The 27565-nt window shown below is 43.4% G+C and overlaps 1 protein-coding gene across 1 annotated transcript; it reads left to right on the forward strand.

The window, feature by feature from the left end:
* Positions 1 to 2240: 2240 nt before the first annotated feature.
* LOC135553310 (immunoglobulin superfamily DCC subclass member 3-like) lies at positions 2241 to 27565 on the forward strand. The gene is made up of 16 exons (XM_064985474.1): positions 2241 to 2246; positions 2489 to 2622; positions 2976 to 3067; positions 3591 to 3902; positions 5470 to 5614; positions 5871 to 6001; positions 6367 to 6504; positions 7173 to 7331; positions 15209 to 15374; positions 15989 to 16239; positions 16544 to 16708; positions 18435 to 18623; positions 25814 to 25927; positions 26165 to 26294; positions 26545 to 26680; positions 27461 to 27565. Exons 1-16 carry the CDS (start codon positions 2241 to 2243, stop codon positions 27563 to 27565), a joined length of 2373 nt encoding a protein of 790 aa, XP_064841546.1.

The following is a 27565-nucleotide window of genomic DNA, read 5'->3' on the forward strand; positions in this document are numbered from 1 at the left end:
CACACAGGTGGATTGTATTTATCATCATTAGTCATTTAGGTCAACATTGGATCATTCAGAGATCCTCACTGAACATCTGGAGAGAGTTTGCTGCACTGAAAGTAAAGGGGCTGAATAATTTTGCACACCCAATTTTTCAGTTTTTGATTTGTTAAAAAAGTTTGAAATATCCAATAAATGTCGTTCCACTTCATGATTGTATCCCACTTGTTGTTGATTCCTCACAAAAAAATACAGTTTTATATCTTTATGTTTGAAGTCTGAAATGTGGCAAAAGGAAGCAAAGTTCAAGGGGGTCGAATACTTTCGCAAGGCACTGTATGTAAACATCATTATTAAAGTGGCATTAATAAAGTGACTAGTGTCCATTTGTTAGAGTAGCCAATGATTTCAAGTCTGTATGTAGGCAGCAGCCACTCTATGTTAGTGATGGCTGTTTAACAGTCTGATGGCCTTGAGATAGAAGCTATTTTTCAGTCTCTCGGTCCCAGCTTTGATGCACCTGTACTGACCACGCCTTCTGGATGGGAGCGGGGTGAACAGGCAGTGGCCTGGGTGGGTGTTGTCCTTCAAGATCTTTTTTGGCCTTCCTGTGACATCGGGTGCTGTAGGTGTCCTGGAGGGCAGGTAGTTTGCCCCCAGTGATGCATTGTGCAGACCGCACCACCCTCTGGAGAGCCCTGTGGTTGTAGTTGGTGCAGTTGCCGTACCTGGCAGAGATACAGCCAAAACAGGATGCTCTCAAATGTGCATCTGTAAAAGTTTGTGAGGGTTTTAGGTGACAAGCCAAATTTCTTCAGCCTCCTGTTGCACCTTCTTCACCACAATGTCTGTGTGGGTGGACCATTTCAGTTTGTCCGTGATGTGGACGACGAGGAACTTAAAACTATCCTACTTCTCCACTGCTGTCCCATCAATGTGGATGGGAGGGGGGGGGCTGAGACACCAGGTGGGTGCAATTAATTACCAGGTGGATGTCCTAATGTCACAGGGACAAGCTGAAACCTTCATCAGGGTGTGTTGGAGAAAAGGACTGCTGACATCTCAGGCTGTGGGAATGGCTTATGGCTCTGCGATGCATTTATGGATGAAGTTTGGTCATGGTTGTCAATTGGTTGACTGGGCTATGTTGGAGAGGATTTAATTTGAAGATGCTCTGATTGGATTGGTTGTTTCACAACCTTGTTCAACCATCAGATCACTTGTGATCAACCCTGCACAATAACAATTTTCTATACTTGCAAACATGATCACAAGGGACAGATTGTAATTTTACTGTAGGGTCAGAATCAGTAGATCTATCTGTAAATGTTATGAATAAAGTCACAATCAGTCCTGAAGGTTATGCGATATCTTGTAGTATTTGTCCTGCTGCAATCAAGAGATGCGTCAACAGACTCCGTAACATATTCTCTGCTCAATAGTATGGTATACGATGTATATATGTTAACAGAACTAGACAATCATTTGTGCCAGTTGTGATATCCCTCCTAAATAGCTCGGGCTAATGTTCCTATCGACTCAGTAAGGCCAGCAGGCTAGTCTTTAAAAAAAAAAAATGTTTTATTGGTATGTAACTGTTATGAAAGTTGTATTGTCAATTTTGTTTTCTATTTAAACGCAACTTTAAACGTGTACATGACACTGCAACAAAATATACCCATAGGGACAATAAAGTAAGTAAAAAAAACTTGCATTATTTACGTATTTAGATGGGGCATACATGCCATTTGATAGAGTGCTGAAACTCAACCCTGGACCTTGAATCCAGTTCCACTGTGTTTCTTCATTGTTCCCCTCTAATCAGAGATTGATTTTGACCTGAGATACCAGGTGGACGCAATTAATGATCAGGTAGAACATAAAACCAGCAGACATCAGACATTGTAGAGTACGAGTTGAATACCCCTGGGATAGAACATTGATACAGGCACATTTATGAGCCAAAGCATAGCCTTCAATAGAGATGAACCAGTTTAGGTTGTTTTAGGGTTTGAAATGGTAGTTGAAGTTTCGGCTTAATGTGGATGTTAGAACGAGAGACATACCCCGTTGTTAAACTGTAGAAGTACATGGTTCTTAAGGAAAATTGGCTAAATAATACAATTTATATGAAATTGTAAAAGTAAGTTGGGGTGCACAGAGGACACTAATCAAGTGGAGTGGTCATCGGAAAGAAGAGGATGAAGAGAGGATTTGTGAGAACATTGTTGTTACAATTAAAGTCAAGGGCAAAAGTCATGGATGTGAGACCACAGCTTTGCCAGGTGCTGAATGGAAGGGTGTGAAGGTGTGATGTGATTGTGGTGGCGGTCAGAGGGAGGAGGGGACGGCTCTGTAGATGAGAAGAAGGGGGGGTTCACTATAGTTTTCATAAATGGATGCACAAGTTCTCCATTAACTTGATGGTGCATCTCATCATGCAAGTTCAAGAGCAATGGGGCTTTGTGTCACTTTCTCACTCCCTTTTACCTCCCCACCTCAACAGCTGGGAGAAAGGGAGCGGCCATCTCGAGGGGTCAAGGTGGGGCAGGGGTTTTTGAGTCTGTTTGCCCCCAAAAAGATGAAGAAAATGGGGAAGACTTGCCGTGTCAGCGGGGTCAACTTTGAGAGGGGAATGGGGTGATTCAGTGGCATGGGAAAGTCACCCCGGAGCCTTGGTGAAAGGGATGCAGGGATGCGGGGGGGAATTAGAGGGGCAGATGGCCCCCATAGAGGGGTGTGTTAGTTTATGGTGATGAGAATTTCTAGGGGTTGTGGGGAGGTGGGGTAAGAACAAGTATGAGTGTCGTCACTGCGCCATTGACGCCAGTCTGCGCCTGGTTTAATAGAAGTTCTCCTAACTTGACCCCACTAACCCTTGCTAGCCTTCTGCCTCCGTCTCGGCCATTGTTCCTACCTTCTTTGGCTCAATGACTCCACGGCATTTGGCCCTATTATTGTGGCCGGTTTCGGTAAAATTCTTGTGGACGCAGAACTAACACAGCCATCAATCAGTTGGCCGGTGTAGAGTGTCAAATGCCGTTTTTGGGATTGGAAGAGTTCGCCCCTGGGGGCGAACGTGGCTGTCCGTCTCCATTCTGGTCCCCTTCTGTGTTGTTGTGTCTACGTCTTTGCTTGTAAACACAGATACAGAGGGCATAGGATGGGAAACTTGGTGTATGTATGGATTAGAGACAGGCAAGGCTCCAGCCATGACATGCTCAGTGCCCCAGTACAAAGTGCTGTGAGGTGTAGTTTACAAGTTCAGTTTGAATTTTTTCGTTAACTCGATTGTCCCATAAGGTGCAATTATTAAGCTCCCTTACTGGTCTGTCACCCTTACCTCATCTTATAGGGATTGGGTTGAAAGGTACTTTATGGGTAAACTACATAGCCAACATTGCGTTCCTTTGGGAATGTACTTATAGTAGGTGATTAGATAAACACATGCAATTGCATCACCAGTGTTCACAATAATAAACACAGTATTATCCTCATTATCCTGGACTACATGACACCATTTCTCCTTGCTGTACTGGTCTACAAAATGAACCAACACTGATGTTCTCAACCCTTATTGCCAATGATATTCTTCCCCCCTTTTCTAGATGTATGTGGTGCCAAGGAGCTGGCATTCCTATTGGAGCCCAGCGACGTCATCGCTGTGCGGGATCGACCGCTGATGCTGGACTGCCGGGTGGAGGGCGAGGGTACCATCTCGATCACGTGGCGCAGGAACGGGGTACCCGTGGTTGTGGAGGAGCGGGTACAGGTGCTGCCCAACGGGACCCTCTTCATTCAGAGCTTCCAGAAACGACTAGAGAGAGGCGGAAGTGAGACGGACGTTGGAGAGTACGACTGCGCCGCCCAGAACCGCTTTGGCATGCTGGTCAGCCGCAAGGCCCGGGTTCAGCTTGCATGTGAGATCCCCTCCCTTACATACCGTTTCACCTAGTGTCATTTGTACCAGTCGCCAACATAACAGTCACTTATGTAGAGGGGATGTCCAACACTCAACGCACATACAATAACAATACACAGAAAACACTTCACCTATCTATCTATACACAAAACAAGATAGCATAGTGGTGAGTATTAAGGGAAATTGTTAATTTGCACTTGCTGGGATTGTTGTTCTCCACCTGCCAACCACTACTGGTGCTAATACCGTAGCTAAATAACTAATTTTAAAGACTATATCAATACAAAGATTACACATCTTGACTTATGGCTGAGGCGCAGTTATACAAATAACAAAAATATGCTTTCATTTTCAGTCAAGGGAAAAATATAAGAATTACACAATACATGTACATTATTGCCCATTACATCAAACATAGTTTTAGAGTAGCCTTGAATAATCACATTACTCCATACGTCATCTTGACGGAGTCTTGCCCCACTACTGAACAAACGAGTGTAGCGCAAGATGGCGGAGAGACCTCTCATTAGAGATTTATTTTGGGAGATTGCAAAATATGACCTTTTCATTCATGGCAGGATAAATATATTGTTTCAGGAAATAATACATGTTTTGTTTAGTTACTTTGCAATCCCACTCTGTTGTGGACGTCCCCATTGAAATGCATGACATCCGGGGCAACGTAACAGAGGGCTTATGGGTAATGTGAACGAGGCTTTTACAATTAGTAATATGTTCAATGTGTAGCCTGGCTACACAAACACATGATTAGTCAATAATATTCCCTTCTGAATGTGATTTAGAGAGAACCAGCAGCGAATGTTACCAGGGTAAAGCTACAGAAGTCATAAACTGTGGAGAGGTCAAAGCATAGCTTTTGTCCTACTAAACTAAATGTAGTCCCCTCTCTGTCAAAACAGGCAAGAGTCTGTTCTTAATGATGCTCCATACTGCAAACACCTTTGTCGCATACCTGGCAACCCAAGACCCCCTCGGACTCTATAGACTCTGTTATAAATGATGCTCCATGCTGAGAACACCTTAGTTGCATACCTGGCAACTTGAGACCACCTCAGTCTTTCATCTCTTTTGTTTATTTGAGTCACTGTGGGTGATGAATGGTACACCCCACTAAGTCTACTGACACATGGACATACACAAAACACACACACACACAAAACATAGTGTTCAGATAAGATTTAAGATAAACACACTGCAACGCTGCTGGGTTTTTCACGCTTAACAGTTTCCCGTGTGTATCACGAATGGTCCACCACCAAAGGACATCAATCCAACTTGACACAACTGTGGGAAGCATTGGAGCCTGTGGAAATCTTTTGACACTTTGTAGTATCCATGCCCTGACAAATTGAGGCAGTTCTCAGAACAAAAGTGGGGGGGAAGATGTTCTTAATGTTTATATTTTTGTATAATATTGTTGACTCTGCTGCTTATCTTGGACCAGGTCTCCTCTTGCAAAATAGAGATTTTATCTCAATGAGACTAACCTGGGTCAATGAATGTTAAATGGGGATATATATATTTTGTTGTTCTTTCTTCCTTAGTTCTCCCTAAGTTCCATACCCACCCAGAGTCCATGTCAGTGGACGATGGCGGCGTGGCTCGCTTCAAGTGCCAGGTCAACAGTGTTCCTGAGGCCAACATCACCTGGGAGAGGGACAGAAACCCACTCAGTACCACCGACAACAGGTATCATCATACTAATATATAGGCCTATACACTCACACACACCTAAAAAAAATGGGTTATTGTTGGATGATTGCTAATGAACTTGGCGCTTGCCGTCACCCTGCAAGAGAGTTTGCCATATTAGCGATGTAGCTACCTTGCTGCAGATAACTACATTTTCAAAATGCCTAACTTTTAAATTCTCAGAATAACTATGTCACATCTACTGCATGTGGGCACTAACACCTCTTTCAACTCCTCCCCCTCATGTGTCTAGGTACACTCTCCTGCCCATGGGTATCCTCCAGGTGACTGGTGTGAGGCGGATCGACGCCGGGGTGTACCGTTGTGTGGCCTCCAACATCGCCAACACACGCTTCAGCCACGAGGCTGTGCTCAATGTGACCGGTGAGTGGGAACGACCCCACTGCTCAATGGCGACTCTCCATTGACAGCGCATCTTATTCCAGGACTAGGCTTAATCTGTGTCTGGGAAACCAGCCCTTACAATACAGATCATATAATTAGAGGGACCTGGCAATAGTGTTCCAATGGGTTTGTTCATGTTGCTTTTTTAAATCTATGATTTAAGTTGTTTGGGACACTCTCTAAATAATACTAAACTGACCATGTCTATGCTAATCACACAAATCATGTTAAAAGTCCTATAGGCTTAAGCCAAAGTATGAACATGGTCTTACTCAGCTGAAGAAACAGTCTTACAGTAGTGTCTTATCTCTCTTTGTTTGTTTGTCCTTTTCCTTTCTCTACAGGTGGGGCTTCCAGGATCTACAAGGAGCCAGTTATCCTCTCTGGGCCCCAGAACCTGACCATCACTGTCCACCAGACAGCCATTTTGGAGTGCATCGCCACAGGGAATCCCCGGCCCATCGTGTCTTGGAGCAGGCTGGGTAACGACTGTTCTCATGCAAGCAGAATGGCGTACAATGGCCTTAATTTCTACCATACTCAGATGAGTTAATGCTAGCAGCTCAACAATGATTTGATCTCTGTGTCAGCTATTCTGCACTATGTTGCTCTGTAGAAGGGTTAGCTGAGAACGTCACAAAAACGATGCACATGCTTCAATGGAACAGAAGGCCATTGTTTTTGCGAATCTTTATGGCCAGATAGCTAACGACAATGACAAGAAGCTGTCATGTGTGGAATCGTAATGGCTTGTTTCAGTTAGTTTCTTCTCGTTCTTGATACCATGCCTTGTTTTAAGGTCTTTTGACTGATGTCACGTCTATGCTGACATGACAAAAGATTGCTAGCAAGCTAACCAACCGCTGTAACAATGTACTTGAGAGACAAGTGCTCATTGTGCAAATGTGTTTATGTTTTCAATAAACATTGGAGATGAAATATAGCATAGTTCTTGTCAACAATCTAAGCCAAACCTGTTTTGCCCCATAGTTGTGCATGTGTCGATTTTGTTGCTAAACAAACTTGATTTTGATTGTATGAACCCTGTGTTTTTTGTACTATGTTGGCCTATGTCTTATTCCTATGTGTGTGTGTGTGTGTGTGTGTGTGTGTGTGTGTGTGTGTGTGTGTGTGTGTGTGCTCTCTCCAGATGGGCGCTCCATCGGGGTGGAGGGCATCCAGGTGTTGGGCACTGGAAACCTGATGATCTCGGACGTGTCGCTGGAGCACTCGGGGGTGTACGTGTGCGCCGCCAACCGCCCCGGGACCAGGATGAGGCGTACCGCACTGGGAAGACTGGTGGTTCAAGGTGAGCTCCCTCCAAACACTTATACCCTTTTCCGACTACTGTGCAGAAGTAAGCCGAGCCAAGCTGTACTGAGCTGGCCTGGTTTAGCATCCACCAATGTTGCTGGCACAGTGATGTGAAAAGAAAATATCTGAGCCATCAGAGTACAGTTTAGGTCAACACAAGAGTCTGAAAATGGTAATACCGTACCTGCCTCACCTCACTAAAAGGCACAGCCTGAAGGCTGAATCAAAGTAAAGTTTCAATAATGCATTAGGAATTTATTAAACAGTAAATGATATCCTCCAAGAATGGCTTTCCATATCATAGTGAGCCTTAGCCAATGATAGTGACAACTGACCATGACACTGAGGGATACACAAGATCGCAGGAAGGGGGAGGGGGGTTCATGTCCGGAAGGTGGGGTGAGGGTGTGTGGGTGTAGGCTTTGGGCTTTTGGGACTGGCTGTATTGAATTTGGCCATGACTTCTGCCAGGGAATTGAAGGTAAAGGGGTAAATTTCTGAGAGAGTTGATACCCAAGCTCCACCCTCTCACCTCACCTTTGCCCCCCTTAGAGCTTTGAAGGGGGGAGGTGAGGTGGGGATGGGAGTTTTTTTTTTGTGACACTATTGGCGTGATAGAGACCCCGTGCTCCCACTTGTAATTAAGCATTGACGCTAATCTCCAGCTGGACTTTGTGTGTGTGTCCACTGCTGTCACTACCTCAGTGACAAGGCCCATCCATCACCCAGCAACTGTCCATACGTTCACCCTCCTCATATTTCTAACTGTCATTACCCCATTTTAATTGGCTATCCTAAGTGTTTCTCATTATACTGAGGACCACACAAGGGTCACAACACCTCTGGTCAATGTGAGAGACCAACAGCATAATATGAAACAAATTGCCCTACCGTAAACAACTATGGAAAGGGAAAGGGGGAAACCTAGTCAGTTGTACAACTGAATGCATTCAACTGAAATGTGTCTTCCGTATTTAACCCAACCACTCTGATAGGTTTATATTAGAATGTAATCATGTTTGCTCTCCTGCCTCGAGAAGAGATAATCGGCACAGAATATGTAACTGATGTGCAATATATTGATGTCTTAACATTGCATTTGCACTTTCAAAGTCAATATCTTTTAGCTCTTATGAAGTACTTATTACAATACCTAGTTACCATACCTGCGATAGATTAGCGTTCTGTCCAGTGGGTGTACTTGTACATAAAGCTGCCTCATGCTCCTGCCCCTATGGGCATTCTGGTTTGGACAAGTTTTGCCTATTTAGTTACAATAGCTAGCGACTAGCAAACTGTTACAATACCTAGCTACCAACATGTTACCTAATACCAAAACAAAATGTAGCCTATAGCAACAAAATGTTACCTAATACCTAGCTAGAAAAATATGACCTATAAAGTAAACTAGATCTCCATATATCTCTTCACCCCTATAATCCATTTAAATTACTCTACTTTGCACCCAGCTGTTAAGGCTCTCCTGATCCATGTTGTGTCAGCCTCTTTGACCTGGTCAATCAATAGTTCTCCCTATCAGTCTTTCACAAGTGGATTGGCCATGGAGGACGTGGTCTTTAATGTATTCATACATTTATTGATTTCGCTCTATTTGTTAAAGAAAAAAGAACAAAGAGCTTTTTAGGATGGCGGTCACATGAAATGGGTGAAATTATTGGTTCATGGACATTGTCAATGTCAAATACAGGCCCAAAGTGACCTAAAATCCCCCAATTCCCTTTTAAAATTTAATACTGGAGGTATATTCAGCTAGAATGTCCGCTTAATATTTGCTGATACTTGATGCTGTTCTCAAAAGGTGTCTATGATACTGTTCTCAAAAGGTGTCTATGATACTGTTCTCAAAAGGTGTCTATGATACTGTTCTCAAAAGGTGTCTATGATACTGTTCTCAAAAGGTGTCTATGATACTGTTCTCAAAAGGTGTCTATGATACTGTTCTCAAAAGGTGTCTATGATACTGTTCTCAAAAGGTGTCTATGATACTGTTCTCAAAAATTGGCTACAATCCACCACCATAGTATGGACTTAAATTTGCCATGTTGCATCCAATAATAACAATGCAAAGGTATTGGTTAGGCACAAATCATATAGAATAGCAATGGCCATGAGACTAATTACTTCACCTATTTTTAGCTCTCACATGTTCCCTATTCCTGCCAATAAGGCAAGTCTGATCATATAGAATAATATGAAATACTTTGAGATATGATGCTATTAATATGTGAGACACCACTCAAGTTCAAAGTCCTACTTTGCAGTTGGAGACCTTTAGATATATGCAATGTGTAAAGGAGGTTATTGGAGGCCATAGAGGTCTGCTATTTCACACACTCTGTCCTCTTGACAGACTGTCTGTTTCCCTGTCCCTTCTGCTCTTAAACGTTCCGGTCATAGTCATGATATGACGGGACAGGGGGAAAGCCAGGATAGGACAGGACAGATGCAAGGCCAGTGATTTGGACAATGGGAGAGAGGAGAGAAAGAACAAGTGAGAAAAAAATAAGGGTCAGGATGTGCAGACGGTCATTTTGTGTGGGGAAGGGGGAGTGAAGGATCACCTCTCACCTTTAAACTCTGACCCCTTACCCCTGACCCTGTCCTAGGAAAATGGTCGGAGTTGGGAATAGAGAGAGGGCGGAACACCGTACCGATCAGGACAGATATGGAAGGAAAGAGAGAAGGGGGTGGTTTTTGGTGTGGAGGAGGGTAAGATTGATGTGTCCCCCAAAGAGAGAGGAGGGTGACCAGTCCCCATACCCTGTCATTCGTTACTACGGTTTTTGGGTGAGTGGGAAGGGGGTACAGTTGTTCTCGTCACAGCTGGATGTCAGGCGGTGGGGGCAGAGTTCAGGGGACACCGAGGGAGGGGGAACACAAAGGGTGCAGGGCATTGTGTGATGACTGTTTTCTCTGAATGGAGGTCCGGTTAAATCATCCCCCTCATCCATTGCCTTCTTTGGGGTAGAACATTTTCTTTTAAAAAATGTGGAGATGGTTGGAATTGTTGAAAGGCTTTAAAATGCAGATCCCACAGCTGCCGGCTTACTGAGAGGGTCTTTTTCACATTAGATATGAGTGTCAGAACCAAACAGCATATATGTCAGAGAGTAGAACATACACTACAAACATTGGCAGGAGAATGGCCTTACTGAAGAGCTCAGTGACTTTCAATGTGGCACTGTCATAGGATGCCACCTTTCCAACAAGTCAGTTCATCAAATTTCTGCCCTGCTAGAGCTTCCCCGTTCAACTGTAAGTACTGTTATTGTGAAGTGGAAATGTCTAGGAGCCACAACGGCTCATCCGCGAAGTGGAAGGCCACACAAGCTCACAGCACGGGACTGCGGAGTGCTGAAGCACGTAGCGTGTAAAAATCATCTGTCCTCGGTTGCAACACTCACTACTGAGTTCCAAACTATCTCTGGAAGCAACGTCAGCACAAGAACTGTTTGTCTGGAGCTTCATGAAATAGGTTTCCATGGCCGAGCATCCGCACACAAGTCTAAGATCACAATGTGCAATGCCAAGTGTTGGCTGGAGTGGTGTAAAGCTCGCTGCCATTGGACTCTGGAGCAGTGGAAACGTGTTCTCTGGAGTGATGAATCATGCTTCACCATCGGTCCGTCCGACGGATGATCTGGGTTTGGTGGATGCCAGGAGAATGCTACCTGCCACAATGCATAATGGCAACTGTAAAGTTTGGTGGAGGAGGAATAATGGCCTGGGGCTGTTTTTCATGGTTCGGGCTAGGCCACTCAGTTCCAGTGAAGGGAAGTCTTAACACTAAAACATACATGACATTCTAGACTATTCTCTGCTTCCAACTTTGTGGCAACAGTTTGAGGAAGGCCCTCTCCTGTTTCAGCATGGAACAAACTCCATTTACAAAATCAGTTGTGTTAGAAATAGATCTGTTACCTTTTGATAAATATACTCCACAGATGAGGGTCATATCCAAGCCATATATGGATATTTATATAGCTCTTAGTCACACGATCTATGAAACTATAACTAGGAACAACGTAACATAAGTGATATGTTTCAAAATGTAGTCCTACTACCCCCCCCCGGAGGGCCTGGAGCCCTGAAATTAGGTTAAAATAGACTCTGAAATAGACTGAACCAAACTGGAAAGATGTTTAGTGTTTGTAGCGTATCCTCTAGCTGTGCGTAGTTGCATAATGAATTATGTTGCTATAAATGTAATGTGGTTTGTCTCTTAACACTCATTCTCCTCATTCTTGCCCTTACAAGTGGGATATAACTACTGACCAAATGACAGTAATAACTACTGACCAAATGACAGTAAAAACTACTGAACACAAACAACAGTCTGGGTGTAGGATATATAAGTAAATTGGGTAGATGTAATGTATGAATGCACTTAGTTCGATTTGAGTCCGTGTTTGAACGAGTCCTGACAACTGACCAGTATCCCTAGGTTATGAGCTCTGTGTTCAGTGTAGACACATCACAGATAAATGTGATTGATTTCATGAACACGGTCTGATTCTGTGGCGACGGAGCAAAGTGAGGGCTCAGGAACCTTAGACCCAAAAGAGATATATCCTGAACATAGGACAGCCACTCAACCTTGACCGGGGTCATTATAATTGGGCAGACTGATGCATTTTTGTTCAGCTCTGCTTGGCTCCACCTCCATGGTGAGCATGTAATACCCCCCCCTCACACACACACACGTGACAAACACACAAAACACCCCCCTTGTGCTTCAGACGTCCATTCCAGTCGCCCCTTCCATTCAGTTCAACAATTGGCTCAATAGTTATCCCTCAACAGTCCCCCCTGTCGTCATCATCTATCCTAACCCTAAACACAAATGCAACTTATTCGTGGAACAACAACAGTCTGGGTGTATGAAAGCAGTATACGCTATCAACAGCAATTATTAAATTATAGGTCATCAGGCTAGTGATCTGATCTAGCCACTCTCAACTTTCAAGTTGTTGTACGTCATCCATTAGGGCTCTGAGAGAAATTGGTGAGAAATACAATGCAAAAACACAGTGTCGACATATTGAAGGCCATTAACCTATAAGCTACAATGACATACTAAACAAGCAGTTCGAGACTGGCTGAAGTGACAATCAGATTGTGCTGATCAACTGGCAGGTGTCTTCACTGACATTTTCAACATGTCCCTGATTGAGTCAAATTGAGTCTCCAACATTTTTCAAGCAGACCACCATAGTCCCTGTGCCCAAGAACACTAAGGCAACCTGCCTAAATGACTACAGACCCGTAGCACTCACGTCCATAGCAATGAAGTGCTTTGAAAGGCTGGTAATGGCTCACATCAACACCATTATCCCAGAAACCCTAGACCTACTCCAATTTACATACCGCCCAAACAGATCCACAGATGATGCAATCTCTATTGCACTCCACACTGCCCTTTCCCACCTGGACAAAAGGAACACTTATGTGAGAATGCTATTCATTAACTACAGCTCAGCATTCAACACCATAGTACCCTCAAAGCTCATCACTAAGCTAAGGATCCTGGGATTAAACACCTCCCTCTGCAACTGGATCCTGGACTTCGAGACGGGCCGCCCCCAGATGATGAGGGTAGGTAGCAATACATCTGCCACGCTGATCCTCAACAGTGGAGCCCCCCAGGTGTGCGTGCTCAGTCCCCTCCTGTACTCCCTGTTCACCCATGACTGCATGGCCAGGCACGACTCCAACACCATTAAGTTTGCAGACGACACAACAGTGGTAGGCCTGATCAACGACAAGACAGCCTATAGAGAGGGGGTCAGAGACCTGGCCGGGTTGTGCCAGATTAACAACCTATCCCTCAACGTAACCAAGACTAAGGAGATGATTGTGGACTACAGGAAAAGGAGGACCGAGCATGCCCCCATTCTCATCGACGGGGCTCTAGTGGAGCAGGTTGAGAGCTTCAAGTTCCTTGGTGTCCACATCAACAACAAACTAGAATGGTCCAAACACACCAAGACGGTCGTGAAGAGGGCACAACAAAGCCTATTCCCCCTCAGGAAACTAAAAAGATTTGGCACAGGTCCTGAGATCCTCAAAAGTTTCTACAGCTGCAACTTCAAGAGCATTCTGCCTGACTGGTTGCATCACTGCCTGGTACGGCAATTGCTTGGCCTCCAACCGCAAGGCACTACAGAGGGTAGTGGGTACAGTCCAGTACATCACTGGGGCTAAGCTGCCTGCTATCCAGGACCTCTACACCAGGCGGTGTCAGAGGATGGCCCTAAAAATTGTGAAAGACCCCAGCCACTCCAGTCATAGACTGTTCTCTCTACTACCGCATGGCAAGTGATACCGGAGAGCCAAGTCTAGGACAAAAAGGCTTCTCAACAGTTTTTACCCCCAAAAGACTCCTGAACAGGTAATCAAATGGCTACCCGGACTATTTGCATTGTGTGTGTGTGTGTCCCGCTCTCTCTCTCGCTCTCTCTGCTCTCACACTACCTCTCCCTTAGACCTTGTTTAACTCTCTTCCCAGGCCCAGTTTCTCTGGGCCTCAGCCGGGGAGAGGGCAGGGGCTCAGGGGGTGTCAGTGTCAATAAATCAATGAGATGCTTAGGGGGCAAGAGAGGCTAGGGCTGGGGGTCTCTACATATATGCATGTCCCATTGTGTGCTATTGAACTTGGTGTCAGGCGGGACCGTGAACCCCGCATATGTCCTGGGGACACCAGAGAGCCAGGAAGAGTCAGAAGGGGATAGAGAAGTGGGGGTTAGGGTAATATTAGGCTGTCCTCTGGAAGTCTCTCCCTATGTTAAGTTCAAGCTCCAGGAAGAGGAGAGGAATGTTTGTATAGATCTGTTGGGGTAGATGTAGGGATGTTTGTATGTATTGATACACCTGCAATTGTTAACATTGAGGTATATGTAATGTGGGCAGCATGCTATAGGCTACTATAACTATTGACAAAGTGTTTCTTGGTCAGGTCACATGGTCAGGACAAACTCAGGGTCCTACTGTGCATTTAGGATTTGCGAGCTGTGTTTCTATCAGGTCAGAGAAAACTGTATAAAACTATATGGTCTATAGATATGGTCAAATCAAATTCACTTCTGAAAGTCCTAAATATTAGGACTGCAATGGTCATAACCACCTTTATACGATAATATAGCTAACCTCTATAGTTCATTATAAGAATGACAGCACGTGTAACAGTATAATTTTAAACCGTCCCCTCGCCCATACCCGGGCGCGAACCAGGGACCCTCTGCACACATCAACAACAGTCACCCTCGAAGCGTCGTTACCCATCGCTCCACAAAAGCCACGGCCCTTGCAGAGCAAGGGGGACCACTACTTTAAGGTCTCAGAGCAAGTGACGTCACCAATTGAAACGCTATTTAGCGCACACCGCTAACTAAGCTAGCCGTTTCACATCCGTTACACAGGTAGAATTCAATGCTCTCCCCAAAAAGGCCTTGTCATTCTAATCAATGCCTTTCTCCTCTCTCTCTCTGTTTACCCTCAACATCTTTCTTTTGGCATCCTCCTCTTTCATCCATCCCCCTTTTCTATACAACTCTTCTTCTGCCTTTCAATTTGTTCTCGAAACAACCTTTTTATCCCTCCACTTTTCACTAGCCTGCTTACTTTCCTCTCTTCTCCTATCCTCTCATATTGTCCTCCTTCCAATTCTCCTCATCTCAGCCACTTCCCCTCTTGACTTTTTGAAAGTGCTAAGCCTATATTTTACTTTCAAGCAGTTATATAGTATCACAAGCGAATGCAATTGTAGATTGAATTTCCCCCACAGTGATACAAGGATGAATCACTTATATACACAATACACTTACAACAAATTCACAATTCTCTCCCCACCAGCTCCCCCTGAGTTCATGCAGTGGCCGCAGTCTGTCTCGAAACCAGTGGGGGGCAGTGCTGTATTCACCTGTGTGGCCCAGGGGGTCCCTGAGCCTCACCTCATCTGGCTGAAGAATGGCAAGATCCTGATGCCCAGCGACAACGTCAAGCTCACCAACAACAACAGGTACTGTACACCAGGGGTGTATTCATTCCGTCGATTCGGTTTTAAAACATGTCTAAAACGGAATGAAACAGTGGAGGTACCTACCAGAATTTGTCCAATAGAAACTCTTGTTTTGCTCTCTTTGCTTCCGTTTGGTTAACGGTAATGAATACACAGCTGGGTTTACATTTAAGCAGACACTAAGTCTTATCTATAGCAAGTTAGGCCTATAGTTAGTGCATTCAACTTAATTAGGTAAAACAAATATACCAAAATGCAAGTAAAATGTTCGTCGAAATATACGCAAAATCAGCAAAATCAGCATTTCCCCTAGATTATTTTCCAAGTTCACCTACAGAAGAGTAGTTCATATATTTCACCACAAGGTGGCATTTTTGGATAGTGGCTGAAATCTCCCTCTGATGAGTAGGCTGAAGCTCTGTATTTACACTGAACAAGAGAGGATGGGAATCTATGATTGTTTTTAATCACAAAGAATTCCATTGTTTATCTGAATATTTGTTTGAATACATACAACCAACCCATTTTTATGTTGTTTACACAATATAGCAATGTTTTAATCTGTCCTAGCTCAAATAAACAATCAAAAAACAGATCTAATCTCCATTATCCAGCACCCTGGCCATGACGCGCATCACCTCGGAGGACGAGGCAATCTACCAGTGCATCGCTGAGAACATGGCAGGCACCAACCAGGCTAGCGCCCGTCTGGCTGTGTCCCTGGCCAAGGATCTGCCCGACTCCCCCCAGGGCCTCACGGCCACAGCCCTCTCCCCCAGGGCCCTGCAGCTCACCTGGATCCAACCACCAGCCGAGATCACCGACGGCATCATCGGCTATGTGCTCCACAGCCGCAAGATCGGAGGTGAGTGAGAGTCTGTATGATAATCTATCAGCGTTCAAAGCAGAGCTAAGAGAAAGCTCTTTCTTAATTGCCTCAAAAAATCTGTCGTCTCCTAGCCTCCTGTCCTTCATTGTGCTGATTTAAAAGAACTGGCCAGGTGAAAGCCAGCCTAATGATGAGTTTACTAAGGACAGATTTTTAAGCAATTGAGATAGCACTTTGTTTTCTTTCAAATACTTTAGTTGCACTTGCCTGAGTGTGCCTGCTGCAATGGAACTTAACCCTAATTAGAACTAATGATGATACTGTTTGTTGTTCCCCCCAGAGCCGGACAGCAGAGAGCTGCAGGAGGCAGTCAGTAAAACCACCTTCCAACACAACTTTATCAACCTGGAGCCAGCTACCACCTACTCCATCTACCTCAAGGCCTACTCCCCACTGGGCGCCAGCCAGCAGTCCAGCACTGTGGTGGCCACAACACTAGGGGGCGGTATGTCACCAGGAACATGTTAATGCTATGATCAGCTTACATGCACACTGCTCGCGTTGCAAAATAAATCTACACATGCATCTTATCCAATCATTGCACTCACACTGCTGTTGCGCGTCAACGAGCGTTTGCGTAGCCAGACGCTAAAATGGAACTAGGTTCTATTTGTGAAGCTCGACGTGCTGCAAGTCCTGCCTTACCCATCTCCTCATTGGTTTTAAGGGGCATATACCAACGTGCCATGTCCTCATTGGTTTTTAGGAGCATATACCCATGTGGGTGATTGAAAGATGAACTGAGGTCTGCACTCCAGTCCAGTTGGTAGTGGTAATACACCATAAAGGGCTAAATCAACATGTGGGTGGGCAAAATCAACATGCACGCGTGCAAGCAGCCTGGTCAGCATGTCAGCTTCCCCAAAGCCTAACTGTAACCATTTCCCCATGTGCAACATAAAGGGTTACACTTTATAATTACTTTCAACAATAACAATTTATAAACTGTGTATGAATAGTGTACTATTATACTTATAGTGTACAAATGCTATTAATAAATGAGTGTTTTTTGTTTAACATTTATAAACATTTACTCACATTTATAAGCATTCCTAAACATTTATAAGCATAAATCATGTCTTATTTATAAAAGTTATAATTAAATATAACAAAATAAATTGATTCTATTATATTATGGGGGGGGAATGTAACTGTAACGGCGTTCTTCGTTTGTCGAAAGAGAGTCGGATCGAAATGCAGCGTGTTGGTTACTCATGTTTTTTAATAGACAAATGACGATACATGAAATAACATAAACAACAAACGGAACGTGAAAAACCTATACAGCCTGTCTGGTGAACACTAACACAGAGACAGGAACAATCACCCATGAAATACAAAGTGAAACCCAGGCTACCTAAATACGGTTCCCAATCAGAGACAACGAGAATCACGTGACTCTGATTGAGAACCGCCTCAGGCAGCCAAACCTATGCAACACACACCCCTAATCAGCCACAATCCCAATAACTAAAAAAACCCACTAAGAATTACAACAAACAATAAACCCATGTCACACCCTGGCCTGACCAACTAATTAACTAAAACACAAAATACTAAGACCAAGGCGTGACAGTAACGCTAACCTAGGATCAGTGTATAGTGGCTACTTCACTCTACCCCACATACAGTAGCTCCATGTACAGTATATTGCACAAGGAGGACAGCAGAGTGCTTTAGGATGATGTAGCTAGACTAGTGTAAGATTGGGAATATGTCCTGTGTAAGATGTAGCTTTTTTTTTTAATGATTCTACGGCCCGATAGCCTGCCTGGTTATTTACAACCTGTGATCGAATTAAGGTGTTTATTTCCTCTTCCCTCTTTTGATGTCATTTCATCATTTTTTACATCTCGCATCCCCCTTTTCTAATCTGTTCTCTCCATGTCTGGGCACTTATGTCAATACTCATACTATTTCACTCTTCTTCCGTCACTGATAAACACTTCCTTGTTTAATTCTCCCGGTTTTACTATCTGAGCTTTATCATAATTTCATCCTCGTCCCTCTTTTACTCTCTCTCCAATTTGTATTCAATTCATACACCTTCTCTTTCATACTGCCTCTCTAACCATCTCTACACTATTTTTATCTTTCTGCTGTCCTTTCCAATCATTGATTAATTTATTGTTTTTTTTTCACATCCAATGTCCTAATCTCTACTCCTGTAGTGCCCACTCCCCCTACCTTCTTCACCAAGGTGGTGAACTCCACTGCGGTCCAGGTGCTATGGGAGCTCCCCAGCAAGCCTGGCAAGGCAGAGGGCTTCAGGCTCACCTACCGCAGGGTCCCGCACACCAACTTCCAAGGGCCAGTTCAGTTCCCCTGCCACGTCAATGCCCACACCATCTCCCGTCTTGGTGAGTGAGAGTGAATGAGTGAGTGAGTGTGTGAGAGAGAGAGAATGTGTATGCATGAATTATGCAAGAACAGAATCATATCACCTCCAGCAACAGAGATGATAATTATTAGTTTGTTTTTATTTGTCTCTTAGACACTGGAAAGAATCAGTTAAACATAGTAATGCAATAACCTTTAATATTTTGTGCACTTTTTCTACCACATTAGTCAATGTAATAATAACGATGCAAAGCTGAAATAGCAAGAGAGTGAGGAAAGAAATACAGGAAACCATTTACATTTTAGTCATTTAGCAGAATGTCTTATCTTGGAATGAAAAACAAATAAACAGACCTGGGGTAAATATGTACTCTCTCCTATGCTATTAGAAAAAGCAATAACGTAGAAAAAAACAGACAAATAATTAGAGGGTTTGAAAGTCTTTATTACATGAGCATGACAAGGGCTTTAACATCCACTTGATATTGATGTTCCAATTTTTTGTTGTTGATAAAGCTATTATAATATTACATTCAGATTAAGATTACATTTATTATATTTCATGTTATAAAATAATATATTAAATGATAACAAAAATATACACATTTTAAATGATTTGTAAAGACTTTGTCAGTTATAATTCAAATTAGTTGTATTTACCCCTGGTGAAATACAGATATTGTAATTGCTTTCCCCTGATAGCTGTCTTTTTATCCACCCCCTTGGGGTCCAAGCTTTCATGTGTGGACCATGAACCAGTCCTATAGTTCTGCACTGCTACCACATGTGAATTGATTGCCCCCCATCTATCTTCAGAGTGCGTACTGTTAGGTGACCTAAACTGGGATATGCTTAACACCCCGGCCGTCCTACAATCAAAGCTAGATGCCCTCAATCTCACACAAATTATCAAGTACAACCCTAAATCCGTAAACATGGGCACCCTCATAGATATCATCCTAACCAACCTGCCCTCTAAATACACCTCTGCTGTTTTCAACCAGGATCTCGGCAATCACTGCCTCATTGCCTGCGTCCGTTATGGGTCCGCGGTCAAACGAGCATCTCTCATCACTGTCAAACATTCCCTAAAACACTTCTGCAAGCAGGTCTTTCTAATCAACCTAATCTATCCTGGATGGATATTGACCTCATCTCATCAGTAGAGGATGCCTGGTTGTTCTTTAAAAGTGCTTTCCTCACCATCTTAAATAAGCATGCCCCTTTCAAAAAGTATAGAACTAAGAACAAATACAGCCCTTGATTGACTCCAGATCTGATAGCCCTTGACCAGCACAAAAACATCCTGTGGCGTACTGCACTAGCATTGAATAGTCCCCGCAATATGCAACTTTTCAGGGAGGTCAGGAACCAATATACACAGTCAGTTAGGAAAGCAAAGGCTAGCTTTTTCAAACAGAAATTAACATCCTGCAACACTAATTCCAAAAGGTTTTGGGACACTGTAAAGTCCATGGAGTATAAGAGCACCTCCACTCAGCTGCCCACTGCACTGAGGCTAGGAAACACTGTCACCACCGATAAATCCCCGATAATCGAGAATTTCAATAAGCATTACTCTACGTCTGGCCAGGCTTTCCACCTGGCTACCCCAGCCTCGGCCAACAGCTCTGCACCCCCCACAGCAACTGGCCCAAGCCCCCCCCCCCCACTTCTCCTTCACCCAAATCCAGACCGCTGATGTTCTGAAAGAGCTGCAAAATCTGGATCCCTACAAATCAGCTGGGCTAGACAATCTGGACCCTCTCTTCCTAAAAGTATCCACTGCCATTATTGCAACCCCTATTACTAGTCTGTTCAACCTCTCTTTCTTCTAGTCTGAGATTCCTAAAGATTGGAAAGTGGCCGCGGTCATCCCCCTCTTCAAAAGGGGAGACACTCTAGACCCAAACTGTTACAGACCTATATCCATCCTGCCCTCACCTTCCTAAAGTCTTCGAAAGCCAAGTTAACATACAGATCATCGACCATTTCGAATCCCACCATACCTTCTCCGCTATGCAATCCGGTTAACGAGCTGGTCACGGGTGCACCTCAGCCACGCTCAAGGTCCTAAACGATATCATAACCGCCATCGATAAGAGACAGTACTGTGCAGCCGTCTTCATCGACCTGGCCAAGGCTTTCGACTCTGTCAATCACTGCATTCTTATCGGTAGACTCAACAGCCTCAACAGTTTCTCAAATGACTGGCTCTCCTGGTTCACTAACTACTTCTCAGATAGAGTTCAGTGTGTCAAATCGGAGTGCCTGTTTTCCGGACCTCTGGCAGTCTCTATGTGGGTGTCACAGGGTTCAATTCTCAGGCTGACTATTTTCTCTGTAAATATCAATGATGTCGCTCTTGCTGCAGGTGATTCTTTGATCCACCTCTACGCAGACGACACCATTCTGTATACATCTGGCCCTTCTTTGGACACTGTGTAAACAAACTTCCAAACAAACTTCAATGCCATAAAACTCTCCTTCTGTGGCCTCCAACTGCTCTTAAATGCTAGTAAACTAAAAGCATGCTCTTCAACCGATCGTTGCCCGCACCCGCCTGCCCGACTAGCATCACTACTCTGGACGGTTCTGACTTAGAATATGTGGACAACTATAAATACCTAGGTGTCTGGCTAGACTGTAAACTCTCTTTCCAGACTCATATTAGCATCTCCAATCCAAAATTAAATCTAGAATCAGCTTCCTATTTTGCAGCAAAGTTTCGTATCTTTGGCATAATTAAAGTGAAGACTTATTTTATCAAATCAAATCTCTGTAATTATTATTATTATTAGGTGATTAAACTAATCATGTAAATGTAATTAAAAAGGAAGTCTGGGCACCAAGGAAAATCTTCAGATTACAAAGTTATAATTTTTCTAATATAACTCTTCAGATATTTTAATATCTGATCAATTCTTATTAATGAATTATTCTTTACCTCACGTTAGACTCATTCCAAATATCGTAAATTGCTGGTTATCTGCATGAACCCAGCCTTTACTATGAATCATCCATACACCAATTGTCTTAATCATTTCTTTACTAACTAAATAATCACAGAAATGCATAAACAAACAACAGTTATGGTTACAAGGAAATGATTGGGGAGGTTCCCTAGTGGGCTAAGCCGATATGACGGCTTGGTGGACAAAGGGAAGTGGGTGTGGACTGAAAAGGGCGGGAAAAGACAAACAAGTCCTTACACAGTTGATAATTCTATTAATTGAAATGCTAATCCTTTGCACATGAACGCTCACTCATTCGGGGATAATTGCATTAAACATACAGTGCCTTGCGAAAGTATTCAGCCCCCTTGAACTTTGCGACCTTTTGCCACATTTCAGGCTTCAAACATAAAGATATAAAACTGTATTTTTTTGTGAAGAATCAACAACAAGTGGGACACAATCATGAAGTGGAATGACATTTATTGGATATTTCAAACTTTTTTAACAAATCAAAAACTGAAAAATTGGGCGTGCAAAATTATTCAGCCCCCTTAAGTTAATACTTTGTAGCGCCACCTTTTGCTGCGATTACAGCTGTAAGTCGCTTGGGGTATGTCTCTATCAGTTTTGCACATCGACAGACTGAATTTTTTCCCATTCCTCCTTGCAAAACAGCTCGAGCTCAGTGAGGTTGGATGGAGAGCATTTGTGAACAGCAGTTTTCAGTTCTTTCCACAGATTCTCGATTGGATTCAGGTCTGGACTTTGACTTGGCCATTCTAACACCTGGATATGTTTATTTTTGAACCATTCCATTGTAGATTTTGCTTTATGTTTTGGATCATTGTCTTGTTGGAAGACAAATCTCCGTCCCAGTCTCAGGTCTTTTGCAGACTCCATCAGGTTTTCTTCCAGAATGGTCCTGTATTTGGCTCCATCCATCTTCCCATCAATTTTAACCATCTTCCCTGTCCCTGCTGAAGAAAAGCAGGCCCAAACCATGATCCTGCCACCACCATGTTTGACAGTGGTGATGGTGTGTTCAGGGTTATGAGCTGTGTTGCTTTTACGCCAAACATAACGTTTTGCATTGTTGCCAAAAAGTTCAATTTTGGTTTCATCTGACCAGAGCACCTTCTTCCACATGTTTGGTGTGTCTCCCAGGTGGCTTGTGGCAAACTTTAAACAACACTTTTTATGGATATCTTTAAGAATGGCTTTCTTCTTGCCACTCTTCCATAAAGGCCAGATTTGTGCAATATACGACTGATTGTTGTCCTATGGACAGAGGCTCCCACCTCAGCTGTAGATCTCTGCAGTTCATCCAGAGTGATCATGGGCCTCTTGGCTGTATCTCTGATCAGTCTTCTCCTTGTATGAGCTGAAAGTTTAGAGGGATGGCCAGGTCTTGGTAGATTTGCAGTGGTCTGATACTCCTTCCATTTCAATATTATCGCTTGCACAGTGCTCCTTGGGATGTTTAAAGCTTGGGAAATAATTTTGTATCCAAATCCGGCTTTAAACTTCTTCACAACAGAATCTCGGATCCGCCTGGCGTGTTCCTTGTTCTTCATGATGCCCTCTGCGCTTTTAACAGACCTCTGAGACTATCACAGTGCAGGTGCATTTATACGGAGACTTGATTACACACAGGTGGATTGTATTTATCATCATTAGTCATTTAGGTCAACATTGGATCATTCAGAGATCCTCACTGAACTTCTGGAGAGAGTTTGCTGCACTGAAAGTAAAGGGGCTGAATAATTTTGCACGCCCAATTTTTCAGTTTTTGATTTGTTAAAAAAGTAAAAAATATCCAATAAATGTCGTTCCACTTCATGATTGTGTCCCACTTGTTGTTGATTCTTCACAAAAAAATACAGTTTTATATCTTTATGTTTGAAGCCTGAAATGTGGTAAAAGGTCGCAAAGTTGAAGGGGGCCGAATACTTTCGCAAGGCACTGTATATTTACACCCAGTGTGTCATCGTGATGTTGTTGGAATCATCAGTCCTTCTGTTGGAGAGTACATACGAGTCTCTCTCTTTCTGCTTCCCTGAAGATCATTTCATGGTTAGAATGGATACTTCAGAGTACCATTCAGAAATGTTCTCATAGATACAGTGGGGCAAAAAAGTATTTAGTCAGCCACCAATTGTGCAAGTTCTCCCACTTAAAAATATGAGAGGCCTGTAATTTTCATCATAGGTACACGTCAACTATGACAGACAAAAGTAGAAAAAAGAATCCAGAAAATCACATTGTAGGATTTTTAATCAATTTATTTGCAAAATATGGTGGAAAATAAGTATTAGATTCCTATTAGATAAGAATTAGATGCAAACCCCATAATTGAGAAATGTACATATATAGTGTTTTCCTGTCCTCTCTGAGGTCACCAAATTAAACACACTTGTCATACCTGTCCCTTAAGTGTCCACGGACCATTCCCACCTTCTCACAAGTGGACTTTTTGTATCAAATCCCCATTTTGTGGATTTAGGAGTTCGCCATATGAAATACTTTGTTCTCTCTATGTGTCTCTTTCTGCATGGCCAGGGGGAGAGAGTCTCCTCCAGGAATTTACGACTTGAGATAACAGAACCTGGGTGTAGGAGAGCGAGAGAGAGAGAGAGGGGATGCCACGATCTATACCTAGAAAGGGCCACATCTTGACAAAAGCCTCCTTCACTCATGCTGCCAAACATACCCTCGTAACACTGACTATCCTACCGATCCTTGACTTCAGCGATGTCATTTACAAAATAGCCTCCAACACTCTACTCAGCAAATTGGATGCAGTCTATCACAGTGCCATTTGTTTTGTCACCAAAGCCCCATATACTACCCACCACTGCGACCTGTATGCTCTTGTTGGCTGGTCCTTGCTAGATATTCGTCGCCAAACCCACTGGCTCCAGGTCATCTGTAAGTCTTTGCAAGGTAAAGCTCAGCCTTATCTCAGCTCACTGGTCACCATAGCAACACCCACCCGTAGCACGCGCTCCAGCAGATATATTTCACTGGTCATCCCAAAAGCCAACACATACTTTGGCCACCTTTCCTTCCAGTTCTCTGCTGCCAATGACTGGAACGAATTGCAAAAATCACTGAAGTTGGAGACTTATATCTCCCTCACTAACTTTAAGCATCAGCTGTCAGAGCAGCTTACTGATCTCTGCAGCTGTACACAGCCCATCTGTAAATAGCCCATCCAACTACCTACCTCATCCCCATATTTGTTTTTGTTTTTCTGCTCCTTTGCACACCAGTATTTCTACTTACACATCATCATCTGCACATCTATCACTCCAGTGTTAATGCTAAATTGTAATTATTTTGCCACTATGGCCTATCAATTGCCTTACCTCCCTAATCTTGCTACATTTGCACACATTGCATATACATTTTTCTATTATGTTATTGACTGTACGTTTGTTTGTCCCATGTGTAACTCTGTGTTGTTGTGTTTTTTGCAACTGCTTTGCATTATCTTGGCCAGGTCGCAGTTGTAAATGAGAACTTGTTCTCAACTGGCCTACCTGGTTAAATAAAGGTGAAAATAAAGAATTTAAAAAACACATTGTTTTAACTGAATTGCAGAAAATTCAGGAAAAAGGCTAGCTTTAGGCCAGATCTGGCTTTAAAAGGGTGCAGTGGTGCAGAGAATGACAATTACCCCATATTTGAATGATTATGTGACATCAAGTTAATTACCATGAACATGGAAGAGAAACTTAATATCCCTCTGTAGCACAAACATGTGAAAGGGAGCTCTTTAAAAGTGTTATTTTTTTCCCTTACATGCTTTGCTGTATTTGTAAAAAAAAAAAAAAAATTACATGTAAAGACACCTAGTGGAAAATTACTGGATGGGTTGGTGTCATTGCATTTAGAACTTAAGTTTTCTCCTACTGTAGCAATAACGAAATCTATATCGAGATATTAAAAGATGGAGACATGGGAGGATGTTGGCGGTATCGAGTTAGAGATGACAGAGTGAGAGAGTTGAGAGGAAAGACAGTTGTGAGTTAGGGGGGAGGGAGGGAGTAGGGGAAAGGAACAGTCCAGGCATGAGAAGTGAAAAATGACATGCTCCTCAATCTCTTTCAATCGCCCAATCAATAGCTTTGCTTTTATCGAGCAAGCAATCTATAAAACTCGGCCAATATCTCTCCATTTAAATATGACCTTCAAAGCTGTCGAAGGGAATTTATAATGTGATACTGTCACCTTATGACTTGTTCTTGCAGAAACCGGCGCGGTGTATGAAGTCAATCTAGTGGCCTATAATGGGAACGGCGAGAGCGGTTGCTCCAAGAGGCTGGTGTCACTGACAGAAGAGGGCACCAACGCCAAAACCAGTGGTGAGTGTCCAAATAATATTAGAGTCAAGTCAGTATTGAATAATAAACTATATTTTCGAGACAAGTATTAGTTTTTTGGTGATCTTCTGTCCTTTTTGCTTCAAGTGCATTTTTCAGTGACTCTTAGTTCGTTTTTTGGCATTGCCTTTTGATCTAATATGTCTTTCTGTATGTTACTGTGTATTGTACTGGCTAATGAGTGTATGGATGTTCACATCATGTGTTTCTTGGTTGCAGGTGGGGAGAACCAGTGTAACTGTATACAGGATGGCGAGGGCTCGATGGGCGGTATCGTGGTTGGCATTCATATTAGTATGGCCTGCATCATCTTCTGTGTGCTCTTCCTCATGTTTGGATACCGTCGCAGGTAAGTAGGGGCCCTACCTGATGGGACCCACTAGGTGTTGCTTTGCTTCTAGTACTGTAATTTCAGATTGGATTTTTAAGGCCAGGTAAACTTGAGATATATCCTGATCACCCATGATTAATCATGGCAGAGTGAGATTATGAACGTTAACTAACTATATTACATGTTAGTTGTATTCGTAAAGTTGTGTGTTGTTTATTAGAGTGGACTTGTGTGCGTGTAATATTGAAACATGTATTAATGTCCCCAGTCTGTTCTGCAGTAAAGGGACTCAGGACAGCTGGTCTGTGCCAAGGGGGGAGGACCGGGGACACCTGGGACAAAACGGGATCCCCAAAGAGGGGGTCACTCGTCCGGCAGAAGTCGCCCTCAAGTTAGTGCCTCAGGTAGGAGGACCGGTGCACTGACACATTGACAGACTAACCTGACTCATTCACTAAACTGAAAACACTAAGCTAACCTCTCACATAATGTGGTCATTAGTTTTGTTAATCCATGGCTCCATCGGCTGTTTTCATCCCTGTAACAGACAGGAGGTGACTGAATAGATGTCCCGGTCTTATAATTGAATCATAGATGACATTTAGAGCTGCATGATATGGGTTGCCAGGACACAGCATTGACGTCACAGTAGTTTGGCCTCCAGGGATAACTTAGTTTCTAAAACAAAGTTGACACCTTCAGGACATCTCGAGTCGCCAATATCTCAGGATGAAGTGATCTATCATGCTCACAATCCCGTCTCTCTGTTGTCACAAGCTCATCCAACTGTTCGATCTAAGATCTATATCTCATCCGTCTGTGATTTCTGACCCCATGGGTTACAAAGCCTCAGGACTCGAGTCAATCAAACCTGGATTTGTTACCACTGAATGAAACATTTTTACCACGTCAAGCAAAAAGGATTTTACTTCAAAGTGTTCTAGAGACTAGGGTGTGTTTTTCTAAAGGGCTTATGTGGCACTTTAAATGTTTTATTTGATTGAATTGTCAGAGCTGTGTTGAACAACATCGATGTTACTATGTCCAGGGGTAGAAATGATGAACAAGATGATTGGTCAACAACAGCGCAGAAGTAATCATCAGTGGACAAAAGGAGAGATAAGATCGAAGTTGCCAAATTATAGACTCTGACACTCCGTCTTTTGTCTCTTTTTCTTTTCCAGAGTCATGACTCCACATCTCACGGAGGGGCTCTGGTGCGTCCAGCCCAATGCCAGGTCCTCATCGAGCAGCACTTGTCTGGTCTGCCTGGGACGGGCACTGGCTAA

The sequence above is a fragment of the Oncorhynchus masou genome, chromosome 13 (assembly GCF_036934945.1).
Source record: "Oncorhynchus masou masou isolate Uvic2021 chromosome 13, UVic_Omas_1.1, whole genome shotgun sequence".
Classification (NCBI taxonomy): domain Eukaryota; kingdom Metazoa; phylum Chordata; class Actinopteri; order Salmoniformes; family Salmonidae; genus Oncorhynchus; species Oncorhynchus masou.